General features: G+C 32.7%; 2 protein-coding genes across 2 annotated transcripts; both read right to left on the reverse strand.

The window, feature by feature from the left end:
* Positions 1-527: 527 nt before the first annotated feature.
* On the reverse strand, positions 528-2,796 carry LOC11408260 (probable WRKY transcription factor 2). The gene is made up of 4 exons (XM_039827381.1): positions 2,046-2,796; positions 1,791-1,949; positions 865-1,458; positions 528-810 (listed from the first exon to the last, which is right to left on the reverse strand). Exons 1-4 carry the CDS (start codon positions 2,723-2,725, stop codon positions 699-701), a joined length of 1,545 nt encoding a protein of 514 aa, XP_039683315.1. The 5' UTR covers positions 2,726-2,796; the 3' UTR covers positions 528-698.
* Positions 2,797-14,029: 11,233 nt separating this feature from the next.
* LOC11408261 (probable WRKY transcription factor 33) lies at positions 14,030-17,736 on the reverse strand. Its single transcript, XM_039827380.1, has 4 exons — positions 17,334-17,736; positions 15,655-16,532; positions 15,400-15,558; positions 14,030-15,069 (listed from the first exon to the last, which is right to left on the reverse strand). The coding sequence occupies exons 1-4, from the start codon at positions 17,529-17,531 to the stop codon at positions 14,286-14,288; spliced, it is 2,019 nt and encodes a 672-aa protein (XP_039683314.1). The 5' UTR covers positions 17,532-17,736; the 3' UTR covers positions 14,030-14,285.
* Positions 17,737-18,158: the final 422 nt, after the last annotated feature.

Here is an 18,158-nt window from a genome sequence, read left to right on the forward strand (position 1 = left end):
AGTGAGAATGACATTTATTTTTAAACATTTATTTTTGCTGAAACGACACTCATTTTAAAAAGGAAGGAGCAATGATTATGAGGGCACCGTTATTTTATTTCATCCATGACACTAAAAATCTCATATTGTGGCACACCTGTTTATAGAAAAATGCTAGACTTCCCGATAAAATGTACAACGACAAATTCACGATGGAATTGGCTCGTTGCAACAAAAAAAAAAAATAGAGGCACAACCTCCTGTATTCCACAAAAAACGGACTTTACATGCATTTGTGAATTTTCAAGAGGCAATTTGTGGCACTGTATAGCAGTGCTACTGTATAAATAGGTATCATGTTTCATGAGAAATATATAATCATTCCATGGAATTGGAGTCCAATAATATAGATTTTATTAAAGTAACAGAATCACCTACCAATAACTAGTTACAAGTACTGGTATGCGAAGAACACCATACTTTGTTCAATTGTTTCAAAAAATACACAAGGCATTTTAAACAACAACAATGATATGACAAAAGAGATTAACCTACCATACCAAGAACTAGTAACAAAATGTTGGTATGGAATTTATATAAAGACACTAGAGTTTGTTTCAATGAGTATCTAGAAAATTTAAAATGACAATAATTGGCTAAAGACCTTCCAAAACTAAGAAAACCAAAACCTGTTGTTTCTAATAGCTATAAAAATGAGATTATGAAGGGAAATTTTGCATGACACATTGATAGATGGATTGTGATGGTGATGGTGGAGTGTGTGAGGTACTTGCATGATCAAGAGAGGGTGCACATGCAGCATATGGTGGAGTGTGTGAGGTACTTGCATGATCAAGAGAGGGTGCACATGCAGCATATGAAGATTCTTCATTCAGCGCCTGTTTGCCCTTTAAGAATCTTGTATCCATATCCCTCAACTGCTGCCCTGAAAGGTAAGACTGGATAGAATTTATAGGTTTTTCATAGTTAAAATTAATTCCAGCTAGAGAATAATTTCCAGACGAGGGAAGATTCAGCGGTGGTGGCATTTGAAATTCAGGAAACATTGAAGCAATAGGTCCTGTTTGAGGCACAGCAACATGGTCAGGGATCGCTCCATAGGCGCCATAAGGTACGATGTTATTCAAAGAAGAGTAATTCATTTGAGATGAGGAGGAAGCTCCAAACTTCATATCATTACTGAAACTTCCCATCAAACTTGACCTCATGAAATCATTGCCAAAATCAGGTTTTCTATCAAAATGAGATGGAAGAGTTCGACGAGTTTCAGAACTTGGGATAACGGCTCTCCTGTGTAACACATTAGCACTTGAGCTTGAATGATTGTTATTTCTAGCAGCAGGAACCTCGTGATTATGCTTTCCCTCATAAGTTGTAAGAACATACTTAATATTGTGTGAAGCCCTTTCCACATGTTTCCTTACGGTACATCCAGCACTTGTGCATTTGTAGTAGCTCCTAGAAGAGATGGACAAAAAAATGTTATACGCATACTAGCTTATTGACTCAAGTTAAAAAAGCATGAATACACTATATCGTAATATCTTGATACAATTATAAGCATTCCTTTCAATGTTGTCGATCGCAGACTGCAAAAAACTAAAGTTTGTTCAAAATTCTGCTATGCATCAGCCAGCAGTGCTATAATACCGCGATACACACTATTTGAAAACATTTTGTACTAATTATATCTTCTCACAAACAATAGCAATTTGTTCAAATTTCACTACATTGACAGTATTTCCTCTAAACAGATCTGCAGATGCATAAAGAAAAAGCAATATGACTACCTTGGGTTTGGATTCCCTTTGACAACCTTCTGTCCATACTTTCGCCAGCGATAACCATCATCAAGTACATCAATGTCACTCTCACTTTGGACTATCACTCGTGGCGCACGAACAGCCCTCCGAGGCAGCATTGTTTCAACCGGGTAGCTCTCCTTCTTCCTGCAACAGAAAATTAAACCAACAACGTATATAGATTGTCTTTCTATTTGTATTGCCAATGCTAACATGAAGACAGTATCAGATAAAATACAATACCTTCTTTTCGATTCTGAGTCGGCATCGGAATTGTTTTCAGGAGTGGCTCCATCTTTATCACCATCATGATTATCAAGTGCGGAAGAATGCTCCTGAGCGTCGTCTGATTCAAACATACCTTGAGATCTAGCTCTCTTCATAGGATCCGAAAGCCCGGTGACATCAGAAGGTTGGGATGTCCTTTCTTGACCATCAGGCTTCCATTCCGGATTGTGTTTTGCATCTTTTCCTCGCGACTGAATGTTTCCCCGTGTTTCATTGGCTTCAGCATTTTCTGACATTTCATCACTAGAAGGTACTGATCCTCGACGACTTGAATTTGGTTTTGCATGGTTATGATTACCACTGTAAATAATTTCTCTTATGTTGCCATCATGTGATCTTTCCACCTTTTTCCTGACCTGACAATTAGACTGATTACATTTGTAGTAGCTTCTCGGATATTCACTGCCTTTTACTTGTTTTTGGCCATATTTTCTCCAATTATAACCATCCTGTAAGGTCTTTGCTCCTGCTGCATGAGATATCTCTTTCTGTTCTGCTTCTAGGACATGATGTTGTCCGATATCCTTGCTGTGGATTGAATTTTCAAGCAGAATGCTTTCATCGCTAGCTAAATAGTCATTTGGAAAATCTTCTGGGAATGAAAAATCTAACAGTTGCTGATCTTGAACAAGCATTTGGCTGTCTCTATCTCCTCCATTAGAAACCTGGTGAATTCAAGGTAACCAAAATATCACTTAGTTAGAAAGCTTTCATATCTTGGACAGTGTATGAGAAAAATATAGCTTATAGGACTGAATGGGATGTTTGTTTAAATTTGGTATTATCTTCATGTTTAAGTGTTTCTATTGTTCAATAACTATGCCTATAAATCTTAATGGTTATCATCTACGTCAAAAACGCTTAAATTACAAAAAGTCACAAAAGTTTGCTCCCTATTCTTCACAAATTGTGTTTCGTTATGTGCTTATGAAAATTGATTTTGATTGAATTGATCCATATCGAAAGGAAATAAACATAAAACTATTTGCGGAAAAAAGTGACTTGTTTGGATAGTTTGGGTCAAGCTTTTGATTGTGTGTGTATGCTACTTTTAAAAAAATATATGAGACTTGATATCATGTCACCGAAAAAGTAGGAAATGTAAGCCTTTGGGTAGAATTGATTTAGGGTTGGAATAATTTTAGGTTTGGAAGTAAAAAATAACTAATATGTGGTGATCCAAACATGTGATTATGTAGGGGTGTAAACGGTTTGGACAAAATCGACGAAACTGGAAGTCGAAACCAAACCAAACAAAAAATGCATCCGACCTTGTCTAGTTCGGTTCTCGTATTTTCATTTTGAAATCCAAGAAACTGATGAACTGAATCGATGCTAACTCCACTCCCTATTTTATCCCTCCTCACACTCACTTATGATTAGGCCAAAAATTAAATTTCGGCATAAAATACTACTTCCATTCACTTTCTCTCATCATCTAATCTCATCACTCAGACTCTATTTCATTTCTACTAAAAAAGAAACTATAGCCGTAAACCACACCTATGACCTAACCCAACATTCTTCATCACCGCTGAGATCGTCCATCTGTTGGTTAGCTTCTCATGTTTATACCTTCAAACTTTTGAAAATATATATTTTTCTATGCTCGTTTTCTATTCCTTTTAAATATTGAGTAAGATTAGTTATAAAAAGTTGTATGAAAAATAGAGAACATGAAAAAACAAAATATGAAATACAAAGTTCCATGAAATGTTTTAGTAAGAGGTATGCTTTATGCATGAAATACAAATTTGTGAGAATATGAATATAAATACACCGATAAACCTAACGGATCTAAACCAAACCAAACCGATTAGTTTGGTTCGGTTCATTTTTCGAAAAGAGTGAAAATCAAACCAAACCGAACGGATGAAGATTTCATCGGTTCATATATATTTTTATTGAAAACCGATCCAAATTGAACTGTTTGAGGTCCTGGCTGTGGAACCAAACATATACCCAACTATTGTACTGTCTTTTCAACTATTGTATTGTCCTTGTGAGCTTAGGTCATTTGGTATGGACAATGCATAAAATATGTAAGGTTCGGGGTTTGAACCCCGACCACCACAAAAAAAAAAAAAAGGATCTTTTCATTTTAAAGTTTAGAGTATAATTGAGAAATCACCTATTCTCTTTCTTGATGTCTTTTCAACTAGCAGCTATAATTTTGCTATTGCATAGCGGAATTTGAAGAAGAAAAAAACTATTGTTGTTCGATATGCTTTTTTGTACAAATGATTGTCAAATAACAACTATAGTGATGCCATAACATTAACAAATTGCATTTTCACTGATCTGCGGTTAACAACACATGGCATATAATTGATGCAATAACACCAAGCATCAACAATTTGATAAAAAATATTGACATGCCCATAATAAAAAGTAAAAAACAAAATACAACCATTTGTTTTTTAGTAACAATTAAAATATTTAAGGGCACATGATTTAGAGAAGAAAAATAACAACTATAGTGATGTCATAACATTAACAAATTGCATTTTCAACGATACGCGGTTAACAGCACATGGCATATAATTGATGCAATAACACTAAGCATCAACAATTTGATAAAAAATATTGACATGCCCATGATAAAAAGTAAAATACAAAATACAACCCTTTGTTTTTTTTAATAACAATTAAAATATTTAAGGGCACCTGAAAGAAAAATAACAACTATAGTGATGTCATAACACTAACAAATTGCATTTTCAACGAATCTGCGGTTAACAACACATGTCATATTATTGACGCAATAACACCAAGCATCAACAATTTGATAAAAAAATATTGACATGCCCATGATAAAAAGTAAAAAACAAAATACAACCCTTGTTTTTTTTAATAACAATTAACATATTTAAGGTTACCTGATTTAGAGAAGAAAAATAGGGAGATAAAGAATCAACATCAAAATTGGCTTGATGCTTGAAATTGAAAGAGGCAGTGGGCACATCCACTTGTTTATGTTTGACCGAAGTGATCATTGAGCCCTCATCAGCGAGAGGTGGAAGCATGGTGAAACTCCCGGTGGTGGGAGATGGCATGGCCTAAAACACATGAAAAAACAAATATCAAAATGAATGAGTGAATCTCCGTTTAGATCATCAAAATTGTAACAATCAGGATATTTGGTCTCAATATTTATGAAATAACAAATTTTTCATTAAAATTAATGTTGTTCAATCAATATAGTCGAATCAATTCAATCAATTCTAATAAATTTGGATTGCAAAATAGAGATCAACGAAAGTTTTAAGCATATTTCAACACGACGTGAGCTAAACAACGTGCTAACTTAGCATATATTGTTAGATGGGAAATTAACTTATTGATACCTTCAACCTCAACAACAAATTTGCAATTTCATAAATTTGAAAAACTAAATTAGCCGACCAATACGCACATAAAAATCAAATATTGAAAAGAAAAAAACATCATTTTAAGTTTTCGATCATCCAGATTATATGTGAGACAATTTGATATCTATAGTTACAAAATGACAAATTAGTCGCTAAAATTGAAGATCGTCAATCAGCTTAGTTGAGTCAACTTCGGTAAATTTAAATAGCAAAATAGAGATCAATGCAATTTCTTGAAACATATATTAGTTCAATACGACCAAAGCAACATGCCAACTCAACATATATTTTTAAATGACATTGAGAAAAAATTGACTGACAACCTTCAACTTCAAGAACTAATTAACAATTTCGTAAATTTGAGCGACGAAATTAACTAATGTGTACAATTTCAATGACAAAAATGACGATTAATTCACTAGTCTAAAATTGAATAAATCAAAATTACATGTGTGATCATAGCTATACCTGAGAATTAAGAAGCATGACAGGGGATTCAAGCAATGCAGTGGGACTAATCCCAGGTGGTATTGTGAGCCATGGTGATCGAGTTGCTGGAGAAACCAAAGACGTTGCTGCACCAAAACGAACAAGTCCTGTGTTGATTTTATTGAAACCCCTTCTCTCAGCTATGCTTCTTTTTGGTGAAAAATCAAAAAAGTTTCCTTCTTTTGAATAAGAAACATTGTTGATTTCACCACCCCCATTTTTGTTTTCATTGTTATTGTTGTTGATCTTATCGTTGTTGTTGTTGTTGTTGTTGTCTTGTTCCATTTTTTTGTGTGGGTGATTGTTGCAGTGAAACTCAACTAAGAAAAACAGAGAATTTTGATGTTGTTATTTTATAGTTGATGGTGGGGTTCGCTTTAGCTCCAGAGAAGTGGAGCTGAAACGAATGAAACGAAAAATTTGAAGCTTATTTTGCAATAAAAATATTTTTCACCTCGTACAACACACGCAGAAAACATGGCACATCAACACATATATAAATATACAACTATTTCTTGTGTAATGAATGACACAATTGTTAATTTCATACGTATTACGTAAAGACGACAATTTAAGAATAATAATAATTTTATTCAAATTAATTTAATTAATTGGTCAAAAAAATATTATCAAGTATTATCACCGTTCTAAAATATACGTCACTTTAAAAAATTGCACATGAATCAAGAAATGTTTTCCTTGACCGGAAAAAAAGAAATATTTTTAATTTTGTATGGAAAATATAAATTATAAAATACTTTATTAAATTATTTTTATGAGAAAAAAAAATTAAAAGAATTGAAAAAAAAAAAGTAAAATGTTACCGTAGAATAAAACAGTTTTTTGTCCTACTAAATGGACCTAATAATATGCACCTAAGTTTTGCCTATAAAATAAAACAATTTTTTGTTGTTGCTAGAATAACACATAATATCATCCCCTCAAAATATAACACATAATATTAATTACACGATTTTTTTTTTTTTAAAAATGTTTGGTCAACTTTACATGATTTTTTCTAGAAACAAGGAAAAAAGACATTTCATTCAATAATATTAATTTCAGGATACATTTGGGAAAAATATAAGTAATATTGCATTTTAAATTATAAAAAAACTTCCATTTTTTATATTATCCTTAAAAAATACTTCCAATTTTAATATTAGTTGTCTAAAATATCTCAAAAAATATTTACTTAGACTGCCTGTAAGCCCTCTCTGTAATAAAAAAAATTAGTGGTTTTTTTTACAAATAAAAAATTTACTTAAAAATATGAATGTGAATAGACGTTTTATTTTATATTATCAATAAATAGTAATAATAATAATATCAAACTTTGCATATAACCATTAATCTTGATGTATCTCAATAACATACGAAATGATTTTAGATTTTTGTAAAAAATTTCGTGATTGATCAATGTAATATAAACTTACAATCCAATTGTCAAATTTAATTAATATGTGTCAAGTAAAATGATATTGAGCGGTGTAACATTGATGTAACATTGAATCGGTGTAATCTGATCAATCCTACACACACACACACACACATATATATATATATATATATATATATATATATATATATATATATATATATATATATATATGAGTCAAAATCCGTTGACACCATGTGTAAGTCAAATGACCGCTAACAATGGACCATGATTTTGACTTGTAATGTTACATGAATTCGAATTTTAATGTATTTGGGTTTTCAATTTAACCGCTAACACTGTTATTTAATTTTCTCTATCTAAGAAGAATTTTCTCCAATTTAACCATGGTTATGAGATTAATCATCGTTACTGTATTTGATGAATGTAGAAGAATTGTTTATTGTCTACCTGTCGACGGAAAAAAGCTCAAAATTAGACAATCCTTGTAAATATGGTTATGAATTTTAATGGCAGAAAGAAACCATGATTATCTAATAATTAATAGTAGTTAATAGAAAATCAAGGAGTATCTTGTATAATGTTAATCTCCTATTAGCATCTTAATGTACATCTTTTTAATTTATTATTGTCATAATACGAGTCGTTAGATCATATCATTATAATGGTTGAGATTTAGTGTAAGTCTAAAGACTTACACCTACATCTGGCGTCAATGGATCTTAATAACTATATATACAACTATATATATATATATATATATATATATATATGATGTAATTCCCTCTACTGCCAAAGAATCAAAACATAGGGGACTGTTTTGTATTTAAATTAGTTAGGGGGCCATAACCACAACTTTTGAAAAGATAGGAGTCCAAAAGTGCAATTAAGCCTTTAATTTTCATGTAACATAATAATAATTTATAATTTCAAATTGAAGCTTAGTTGTCGTCAATATTCTTATTGAAGTTTGTTTTGTTAGAAGTGTGCAGGTCCATCAGTGGTAGTGACTAGTGAGGTTGTCAAGATCTCCACTTTCATGAATTAGGTTTCGGCAAAACCTAAAAAAGGAGAAAAAGAAAAGGAAATGATGCGCCTCAATTGAACATATGGGAGTTGTTAGATTAATTTAGTTTAATGGTTGAGATTTGGTGTAATTTATTAGACTTGCATCTGGTGTCAACGGATTCTGCCTCATATTAATTTGATGCATCATAAAACTTTTTAAGACAAGCATTCAATTAAATCACTCTATTATGCTACTTTTTTAAAGTAGATGTTAAAATACGTCTTTCAATATCTACGTGATAGGATCCATGATGTAAAAAAAGTTTACTTACACTTTAAAGTGAGGTTTAGTATGGGAATGGAGAATTGATTCCCATCATGGGAAAGTTTTTTTCAACCATTAGATTAAAATGGAGTATTAATTTTATCATGGACTACCTACACCATATTTTTTTCCTTTATCTTTTACACTCTTACATTTCTGTTAAGATCTGGAATTTTTTTTCTTTTAATTAACATTATTTTTTTGGTAGAAATCTGGTTTTTTTGGTAGAATCCAATTGAACATTTTAGTATCTAAAATCACTTATTAGCTGTTCTATTTTTTTTTTTTTGTATTGGATAAGAACCAGTTAACATCCTAGTGATTTTTATTAGAAATAGAAGTATATAAGAATCAGATAAATGTCGTATTGCATTCCTGCAAAAAATCCAACATTGTTCTATTCTTTTTTTTTTTTTTTGAGCAATGATATTTGTACATCTATTTCATGATAATTTTGGTGACAACTTTGTTTCTTTCTTTTTATTGGTAAAAAACAATGAAGAGAGGATAAGACTATCATATGAGTATGAGAGAGAAAGTTATACAAAAGTTATCAAAAAATGACTATACAAATATCATTTTTTTTTTTTTTTTTGGTCCAGCTTGAAGAATTTAAGAACAACATCATTCTATTCTATTCTAAAAGATAAATATCACTTGTATTATATGCAGGACCAATGTAAGATTAGTTTGTGAGTAACTTTCCCACCACCGTACTACAACCAAATGAAAATCAAACAACCTAAACAAAATCAGATCAAATGAAAAGGAAATATGTTTAGAAAATCAATTAGTGATAGTTTTTCTTGTGATGAATCAGACTAGAGATAAAAAAATAATTGTAGACAATCTAGAAGATGACAGAATATGAAGCCATTAATTAGAAGAGAGAGAGATCATGAAGCCATGAACATTGTAGACAATCTACTTGGTGGAGAAACTCTTGGTGTTGGTTTGAAATTCAACAGGTTGGAAAATCGAAAAACACACAAATTTGTAACTAGAATTTTTGTTGGAATATTCAAGAAAGGGAAACAAATATTCACAGACCATGAACTTGACATTGCTAGTGGTGGATTGGAGCATGGAGGAGAGAGAGAATGGTGATGAAAGATAGTGGGGGAAAAATATAGTGTTGAGAGAGTATGATAAAAGTATGGTCTTCATTTGATCTAATGGGTAAAATTTACTTTCCCATGGTGGAAAATAACTATCCATTCTCATGCTAAATGCCACCACACTTTAAGCGTATAAAAGTTTTACACATGCATTCAATGATGTGTTGCCACATTAATTAATGAGATATGACAAGTCATGTGCTAACTCATTAAATGATGTGGCAATACATAGTTTTTTTAAACAAAGAAAAATATATTAAATGAAAAAGGATTATTTGGTCAATTGGTCCCCTAATTAATTTCTTTTCTCATTGGTTCCATAATTAATAAAATTCACATCTTAGTCCATCACGTTTTCCTCCATTTGCAAATAAATCTTTTGTGTCAAAATATTAAAACTGTTGTTAGTATATGCCTATGTGGCCAATCCTACATGGCTAGTACAAAAAGACATATTTTTTAGAAAACCAGAATTAGGGTTTCCTCTTCTTCAACTTGCCTCTCTCTCTCTCTCTCTCTCTCTCTCTCTCTCTCTCTCTCTCTCCAAAAAATCCCTTCTCCTCTTCATCCTTCCCAATTCCTTTGAATCATCATTTGACGACGTGTCTTTTGTTGAACAACCCCAACAAGGTGGTGCAGAGGCTAGGACTCGTCGCACCATCATTTTTGTAGCTACATCTTACTAGAGCGCTTTGATGTGAGGGGAGAAGAAAAAACATGAATCAAGAGTTTTTCCCTCAAATCTGAGACATGTCCAGATTTCATGTGGCAAAACATCATTGGATGCATGTGGAAAACGTTTACACACGACATTGTATATAAATTATACTCGTGTAAAAATATCATTAATGCATATCATAAGTCGGTCATAATATTCATTTTCTTTTATTTTAGAGATAATATTCATTTATTGATTTCTTAAAATTTGAAAAGCGTTTTTTTTCTCCTCGTGAATTTAGATTAGTTTGCATTGACATTGCATAATGTACACACATACATACGAGAAAAAGTTTTTAGTCACAAGGCTAATTTATAGGAATTTTTTTTTAATGCATGAAGGAGCAAAAAAAAAAGCTTATACACATCTTAATATGAGAGAGACTGAGGCACTGTGATACGCATACTTCAAAATTGATGATGTATCGTATCAGATACGTATCATGTACCGATACCTGTTCGATATGTTCCGATACGTATCAGGAGAATATTCAATAATTAAATTTTATTTAAAAAAAACAATTGTCCAATACTTTTCAGATACTTCGAATATACTTGAGGGATACGGTGGTGGAAAACCGATACGCACAAGATACATGATTTTTCTATTGTTTTTTTTTTCATATTTTTTCTTCGAAAGGAAAAGAGGAAAGAAAATAATATTAGTGTTAACTCAAATAACACTTAAGTAATATTAGGCAATGATGTTCGTTTTGGGATATAGACGTATAGCACTAACGATGTTCTTTTTAGGATATAGGTATGACAATACAAATGTTATATTTTTGGGATATATATAATTGACTAATCAATAATGTACTCGTTTTTAAATATATCATATATATAATTGACTAATTGTTTTTTTCTTTATTATCAATATTACTTGTATTTATATTTTGTTTTTGTCCACCGTATATTTTGTCTCTCTTTGTTGTTTTGAGAACGTTGTTGTTGTTAATTGTTATGTGAATGTAAGTTCATTGTTGTGTCTCGTTGTTGTTTTATATATGTTTGGTCATCATGTGGGATTAGGTTTTGCTTCTTTCTGCTTTTGAGTTTTAATACATAGTTTGTATTTTGAGTTTTAATTTGTAGTTTAAATTTAATTTTATATTAAAGTATCCAACCGTATCGTATCTTAAATTTTAAAATTTTCCCGTATTAATGTATTGATGTTGTATCGTGTCCGTGTCGTATCAAGTATTCGGGCTTCAGAGGCATATATGTTGTTAGTAGTTACTACACGTCGAAGGTGAAATATAATTATGCACAATTGTTAGGGAAAAAGTGACATGTGAAAATCAGAATCACAAACAAACACTTTATGATATATGGAATTTAGTTGTTGTTCATCAAATCTATTTGCAACCTTTTTCGGATATCTATTTTTAGAGATTTAGATCTCAAAAATTAAGCTCCTAATTAATTCTTGACCAAATCTATCTATCTATTTTTATTAATACTCCATCCGTTCTAAAATATAAGTAAATTTAACTTTTTAGGTTCATTCAATTAATGATGTATGTGGTTCATATAGTTATTTGAATATGATTTAGCACTACGCCAATAACAAAAACAATGATCTAGTTGCATTGGGCATCTACCATTTGGATCAAGGACATTTTCCCCATCAAAGTATTTGTTAGTTTGGAAGCTTATAAACAATAATGTTTTGCTGAAAATTCTGACATGGGTTCAGCTTATCATGAAGAGATTCCTCATCAGAATGGTTGGACAAACTAGTGGTTAGTGTCAGACTCAGCTCTAGTGGTTCAAGCTTTCAAGAACTCTTATACTATTCCTTGGTAGCTAAGAAATTGCTAGAACAACTATAAGGATTATTGCAAACATGAATCTTCTGGTTTCACATGTCTTTAGGAAGGGCAACATTGTGCATATTCTTTAGCTAATCTAGGTATTTCCCACACTCAGTTCTTATTTGTATTCAGGAAAGCTTAGTGAAAAACAAGCTAGGTGTGGTGGGGTAATTTAGTCGGTATTGGAGTATTGGATGTGGTGTTGGTACATGATGATGGAATAACATATGATATTTTTTGCTATGTTTCTAGTGTAATTCTTTGCATTTGAAGGTAAATTAGAAGTCAATTAGAGGAGTTGTTAATGGTTTGAGGAACTTTTTGTATTGTTTTTATTTGACTCATTGTAATTCACTTTATCCTAAACCATGCAACTCCATAGGTGTTTTGAGTTTTTTAGTGAGAAATCATGTAAATCGGCAAAATAAGAAATCATGTGAAGGATCGAGGATATGAAGATTGAAGTTCAATGATTCTTAGAAGGTATTTGAATACAATACAAAGTGAATACAATTCGTTTGAAATTCCAAGGCATCACATGACGAAAGAGTGTTTGAAAAATATCAAAAACTACAGAATTCGTGCAGGAGGTGCTGCCTCATGCGCCCCTGCACACCAAGTCATCTGCCATGCACATGGACACGGGTAGGGAGTGTTGTTTGCTTGTTTTCCAAGCTGTTTTTTGTGAAGGAAACCCTATTTTCACTCTCTTAATTGCTATGTAATCATACACTATAAATAGAAACCCTTGCACAAACTTTTATTCATTCATAAAGCTAGCGGTACAAGGTAATAGTCAAGCATCAGGAGCATCAAGCCAGATGATCTTCATTCCTCTTGTACTCTTTATCATATATTTTTTTAATTGTTTTGTAATGATGTTGGTTGCCATAAGCAACTAAACCTCTTTGATTATGGTTCCACGATGAACCCCTTCTCATTTGTTGGATTCAATTAATAAAGTTTTTATTCATTATGATTCGAGTTATATTTACTTTTCATATGTTTCACTGTATAAATCTTTTGTTAACTAGGGTAGGGTTCATAAAGTAGTTATTGTGCTTTAACCAAATTTTTACATATGACTTTTGCTCAAAAGTCTTTAATTTATTAGGTACCTTTAGGGTATGAGGGTTAGACATCTCTATGAATTGTAATTCCTTTAGATGACAATTTAGGATGCACGCGAGAAGTTGATGTCAAATGATATGTCCATGACTTTCGTAATTGAGTTATATATTATTCCTATGAATAAACCATTGTTTATATAATCTTTAGGTCTTAATTAATAGGTACTTAGAATTAATCCAACAAAGATGGAGGGGGATTCAAGAATTCTCTAATCGCCGTTACACTTCTAAATCAAACAAAATCTTATCTCGGATTGGGTAGGATAATTGAAATCTTTTTCAACCAACAAAATTTGTTTTTCAAAAAAATTCTGCTAATTACCAAATTGAACAAAAATCATGTGGAGACGATTAACTTACTACTTTATTACTTAATACGGTACTTACCTAAATTTTTCCATCAGTATAGTTGTAGGAATTGACGATAATTTTGTGTGTGAGTTAGGGATTGGTAATGTTTTGATATATTTTTAATCTACCATTTTAATAAAAATATATGTTTACAAGAGGCACCGTTATTTTAATTCGTCATATTGACGCAAACCGGTAAAAATAGGTACCATCTTTCATTTTGTCCGATAATATAGATACTTTTCAAGTAACAAAATCACCTACCAATAACTAGTTACAAGTTATTTGAAATAGCAACAATGACATGACAAACAAGATTAACCTACCAAAATATTGGTATGGAAATTGTATAAAGACACTAGTGTGTTTCAATGAGTATCTAGAAAATTTAAAATGATAATGATTGGCTAAAGACCTTCCAAAACTAAGAAAACCAAAACCTGTTGTTGCTAATAGCTATAAAAATGAGATTATGAAGGGAAATTTTGCATGACACATTGATAGATGGATTGTGATGGTGATGGTGGAGTGTGTGAGGTACTTGCATGATCAAGAGAGGGTGCACATGCAGCATATGGTGGAGTGTGTGAGGTACTTGCATGATCAAGAGAAGGTGCACATGCAGCATATGAAGATTCTTCCTTCACCTCCTGTTTAGGCCTTAAGAATCCTGTATCCATATCCCTCAACTGCTGTCCTGAAAGATAAGACTGAATAGAACTCATAGGTCTTGCATAGTTAAAATTAATTCCAGCTAGAGCATAATTTCCAGACGAGGGAAGATTCAGCGGTAGCGGCATTTGAAATTCAGGGAACATTGAAGCAATAGGTCCTGTTTGAGGCACAGCAACATGGTCAGGGCTCGTTCCATAGGCGCCATAAGGTATGATATTATTCAAGGAAGAGTAATTCATTTGAGATATGGAGGAAGGTCCAAACTTCATATCATTACTGAAATTTCCCATCAAACTTGATCTCAGGAAATCATTGCTAAATTCAGGTTTTCTATCGAAATGAGATGGAAGAGTTTGATGAGTTTCAGATTTTGGGATAACGGCACTCCCAGGTATGACATTAGCACAAGTAGAAGATAAACCAACATCACTTGAGCTTATATGATTGTTATTTCTAGCAGCGGGAACCTCGTGGTTATGTTTTCCCTCATAAGTTGTAAGAACATACTTTAGATTGTGTGAAGCCCTTTCCACATGTTTCCTTACAGTACATCCAGCACTTGTGCATTTGTAGTAGCTCCTAGAAGAGATGGACAAGAAAATGTTATATGCCTACTGGCTTATAGTCTCAAGTTAAAAATGCATGAATACTATATATCGTAATATCTTGATACAATTATAAGCATTGCTTTCAATGTTGTCAATCACTGGTTCCAAGAAACGGAAGTTTGTTCAATTTCTGCTATGCAGCAGCCAGCAGTGCTATAATGCCACTATAGACACAATTTGAAAACATTTTGTACTAATTAGAATATCACAAACAATAGCCACTTGTTCAAATTTCGCTACATTAACAGTATTTCCTTCTAAACAGGCCTGCAGATGCATAAAGAAAAAGCAGTATGACTACCTTGGGTTTGGATTCCCTTTGACAACCTTCTGTCCATACTTTCGCCAGCGATAACCATCATCAAGTATGTCGATGTCACTCTCAATTTGGACTACCACTCGTGGCTCACGAACAGCCCTCGGAGGCACCATTGTTTCAACCGGGTAGCTCTCCTTCTTCCTGCAACAGAAAATTAAACCAACAACATACATAGACTGTCTCTCTATTTGTATTGCCAATGCCAGCATGAAGACAGTAGCAGATAAAGTACAGTACCTTCTTTTCGATTCTGAATCGGCATCTTCAGGATTGTTTTCAGGTGATAGGACTGCTTGAGTGGCTCCATCTTTATCACCATCATGATTACCAAGTGCTGAAGAATGCTCCGGAGCGTTGTCCGATTCAAACATACCTTGAGATCTAGCTCTCTTCATAGGATCTGAAAGCTCGGTCACACCAGAAGGCGGGGATGTCCTTTCTTGACCATCAGGCTTCCGTTCCGGATTGTGTTTTGCATCTTTCCCCCATGACTGAATGTTTCCCCATACCGAATCAGCATCAACTCTATCACATGTTTCATTGGCTTCAGCATTTTCTGATATCTCATCACTAGAAGGTACTGATCCTCGGCGACTTGAATGTGGTTTTGCATGGTTATGATTACCCTTGTAAATAATTTCTGTTATGTGGCCATCGTGTGATCTTTCCACCTTTTTCTTGACCTGACAATTAGAATGAGTACATTTGTAGTAGCTTCTCGGATATTCACTACCTTTTACTTGTTTTTGGCCATATTTTCTCCAATTATAACCATCCTCTGAGGTCTTTGCTCCTGCTGCATGAGACATCTCTTTCTGTTCTGCTTCTAAGACATGATGTTGTCCGATATCCTCGCTGTGGATAGAATTTTCAGGCAGAGTGCTTTCATCGCTAGCTTCTTCGGAACGAGATATGGGTATGTCAACATTATTGGTATTGACAATCACGTCATCTACCATTTTCACATCATTGTAGAAATGGACTCCACTATTTCTAGCTAAATATTCACTTGAAAAACCTTGTGGGAATGAAAAATCTAACAGTTGTTGACCTTGAACAAGCATTTGGCCGTCTCTATGTCCTCCTCCATTCATCATGTGGCGATTATTAGAAACCTGGTGAATTCAAGGTAACCAAAATACCACTTAGTTAGAAAGCTTTCATATCTTGGACAGTGTATGATAAAAATATAGCTTATAGGCTGAGTTAACCAAAATACCACCATTGTTTCAAGTTTATGGCTGGCTAGGTCTATTGTTCAAAAACTATGCCTATAAAGCTTACCACCTATCAACTACGTCTAAAACACTTAACTGACACAGTCACAAAAGTGTACTCCCTATTCTTCACAAATTGTGTTTGGTTTTGTGGTGACAAAAATTGAATTGATTTATGTTAGAAGTAGTTGAATATAAAATGGTTTGTATTTGGATATATTCACTAAAAAAAAGTGACTTGTTTGGATCAAGCTTTTGATTGTGTGTGTTAGCTACTTTTAAAAAATACGAGACTTGATTTCATGTCACCGAAAAAGCTAGAAATGTAAGCTTTTGGGAAGAATTGATTTGGGGGTTGGAATCAATTTTAGGCTTTAGAAGCCAAAAATAACTAATATGTGGTAATGCAAACGTGTGAGTCTGGGGTTCCAGGTTGTGGAAGCAAACATATTTAGTGTGTTTTCAACTAGTGGCTATAGTGCCGCTATAGCATAGCGGAATTTGACGAAGAAAAAAAAAATGTTATTGTTGTTCCATATACTATTTAGTACAAAGGATTGTCAAATAACAGCTATAGTGATGTCATAGTACCATAACATATTGGAATTTGAACACAATACAGTTCCATATGATAAAAAGTAAAAAACACAATACAGTTCTTTTTTTTTTGTTTAATAACAATTAAAATACAAAAGGCACCTGATTTAGAGAAGCAAAATATGGAGATAAAGAATCAGCATCCAAGTTAGCTTGATGCTTGAAATTGAAAGAGGCAGCAAAATCGGAGGCGGTAGGCACATCCACGTTCTCTTGTTCATGTTTGACAGAAGTGAGCATTGATCCTTTATAAGTGAGAGGTGGAAGCATGGCGAAACTCCCGGTGGTGGGAGATGGCATGGCCTGAAACACAAAAAAAAACAACCATTGAAATGAGTAAATTTAGTTTTTGATCCTCAAAAATGGGGCAATTTGGTCTCAATAATTATACAATAACAATTCTGTCACTAAGATTAATGTTTTTCAATGAATGTAGTCGGCATATATTACAACACTACATGAGCTAAACAACATACTAACTCGACATATATTGGGGAATTACTTGATCGATGATCTTCAACCCCAGAACATAATTGCAATTTGATAAATTTGAGTAACTAAATTAGCCAACCACTATACATATAAAAATCAAGTATTGAAAAGAGAAAAAAAAAAAAAAAAAAATTGTTCGATCATCAAAATTATAAGAGTGAAACAATTTAATATCTATTATTACGAAATGACAAAATAGTCACTAAAATTGAAGATTGTCAATCAGTTTACTCAAATCAACTCGGATAAATTTAGATAGCAAAATGAGATCAATGGAATTTTTAGAAACAAATATCACAGCTCAACGTGACCAAAACAACGAGTCAACTCTGCATATATTGTTAAATGACATAGAGAATGCACCAATTGACAACCTTCAACTTCAAAAACTAATTTACAATTTTGGAAACTGGAGCTATTAAATTAACCAACATA

The sequence above is a fragment of the Medicago truncatula genome, chromosome 7, assembly GCF_003473485.1.
Source record: "Medicago truncatula cultivar Jemalong A17 chromosome 7, MtrunA17r5.0-ANR, whole genome shotgun sequence".
In the NCBI taxonomy this organism is placed as follows: Eukaryota; Viridiplantae; Streptophyta; class Magnoliopsida; order Fabales; family Fabaceae; genus Medicago; species Medicago truncatula.

What these genes read in the sequence shown, in the direction of transcription:
- LOC11408261 (XM_039827380.1), bottom strand. Translation starts at nt 17,531, where the DNA reads ATGCCATCTCCCACCACCGGGAGTTTCGCCATGCTTCCACCTCTCACT. An exon ending in ATTTTGCTTCTCTAAATCAG is followed by an intron (nt 16,533 to 17,333) that starts GTGCCTTTTGTA and finishes TGAATTCACCAG; the next exon opens with GTTTCTAATAATCGCCACAT. An exon ending in AAAGGGAATCCAAACCCAAG is followed by an intron (nt 15,070 to 15,399) that starts GTAGTCATACTG and finishes CATCTCTTCTAG; the next exon opens with GAGCTACTACAAATGCACAA.
- LOC11408260 (XM_039827381.1), bottom strand. Translation starts at nt 2,725, where the DNA reads ATGCTTGTTCAAGATCAGCAACTGTTAGATTTTTCATTCCCAGAAGAT. An exon ending in GACTCAGAATCGAAAAGAAG is followed by an intron (nt 1,950 to 2,045) that starts GTATTGTATTTT and finishes TTTCTGTTGCAG; the next exon opens with GAAGAAGGAGAGCTACCCGG. An exon ending in AAAGGGAATCCAAACCCAAG is followed by an intron (nt 1,459 to 1,790) that starts GTAGTCATATTG and finishes CATCTCTTCTAG; the next exon opens with GAGCTACTACAAATGCACAA.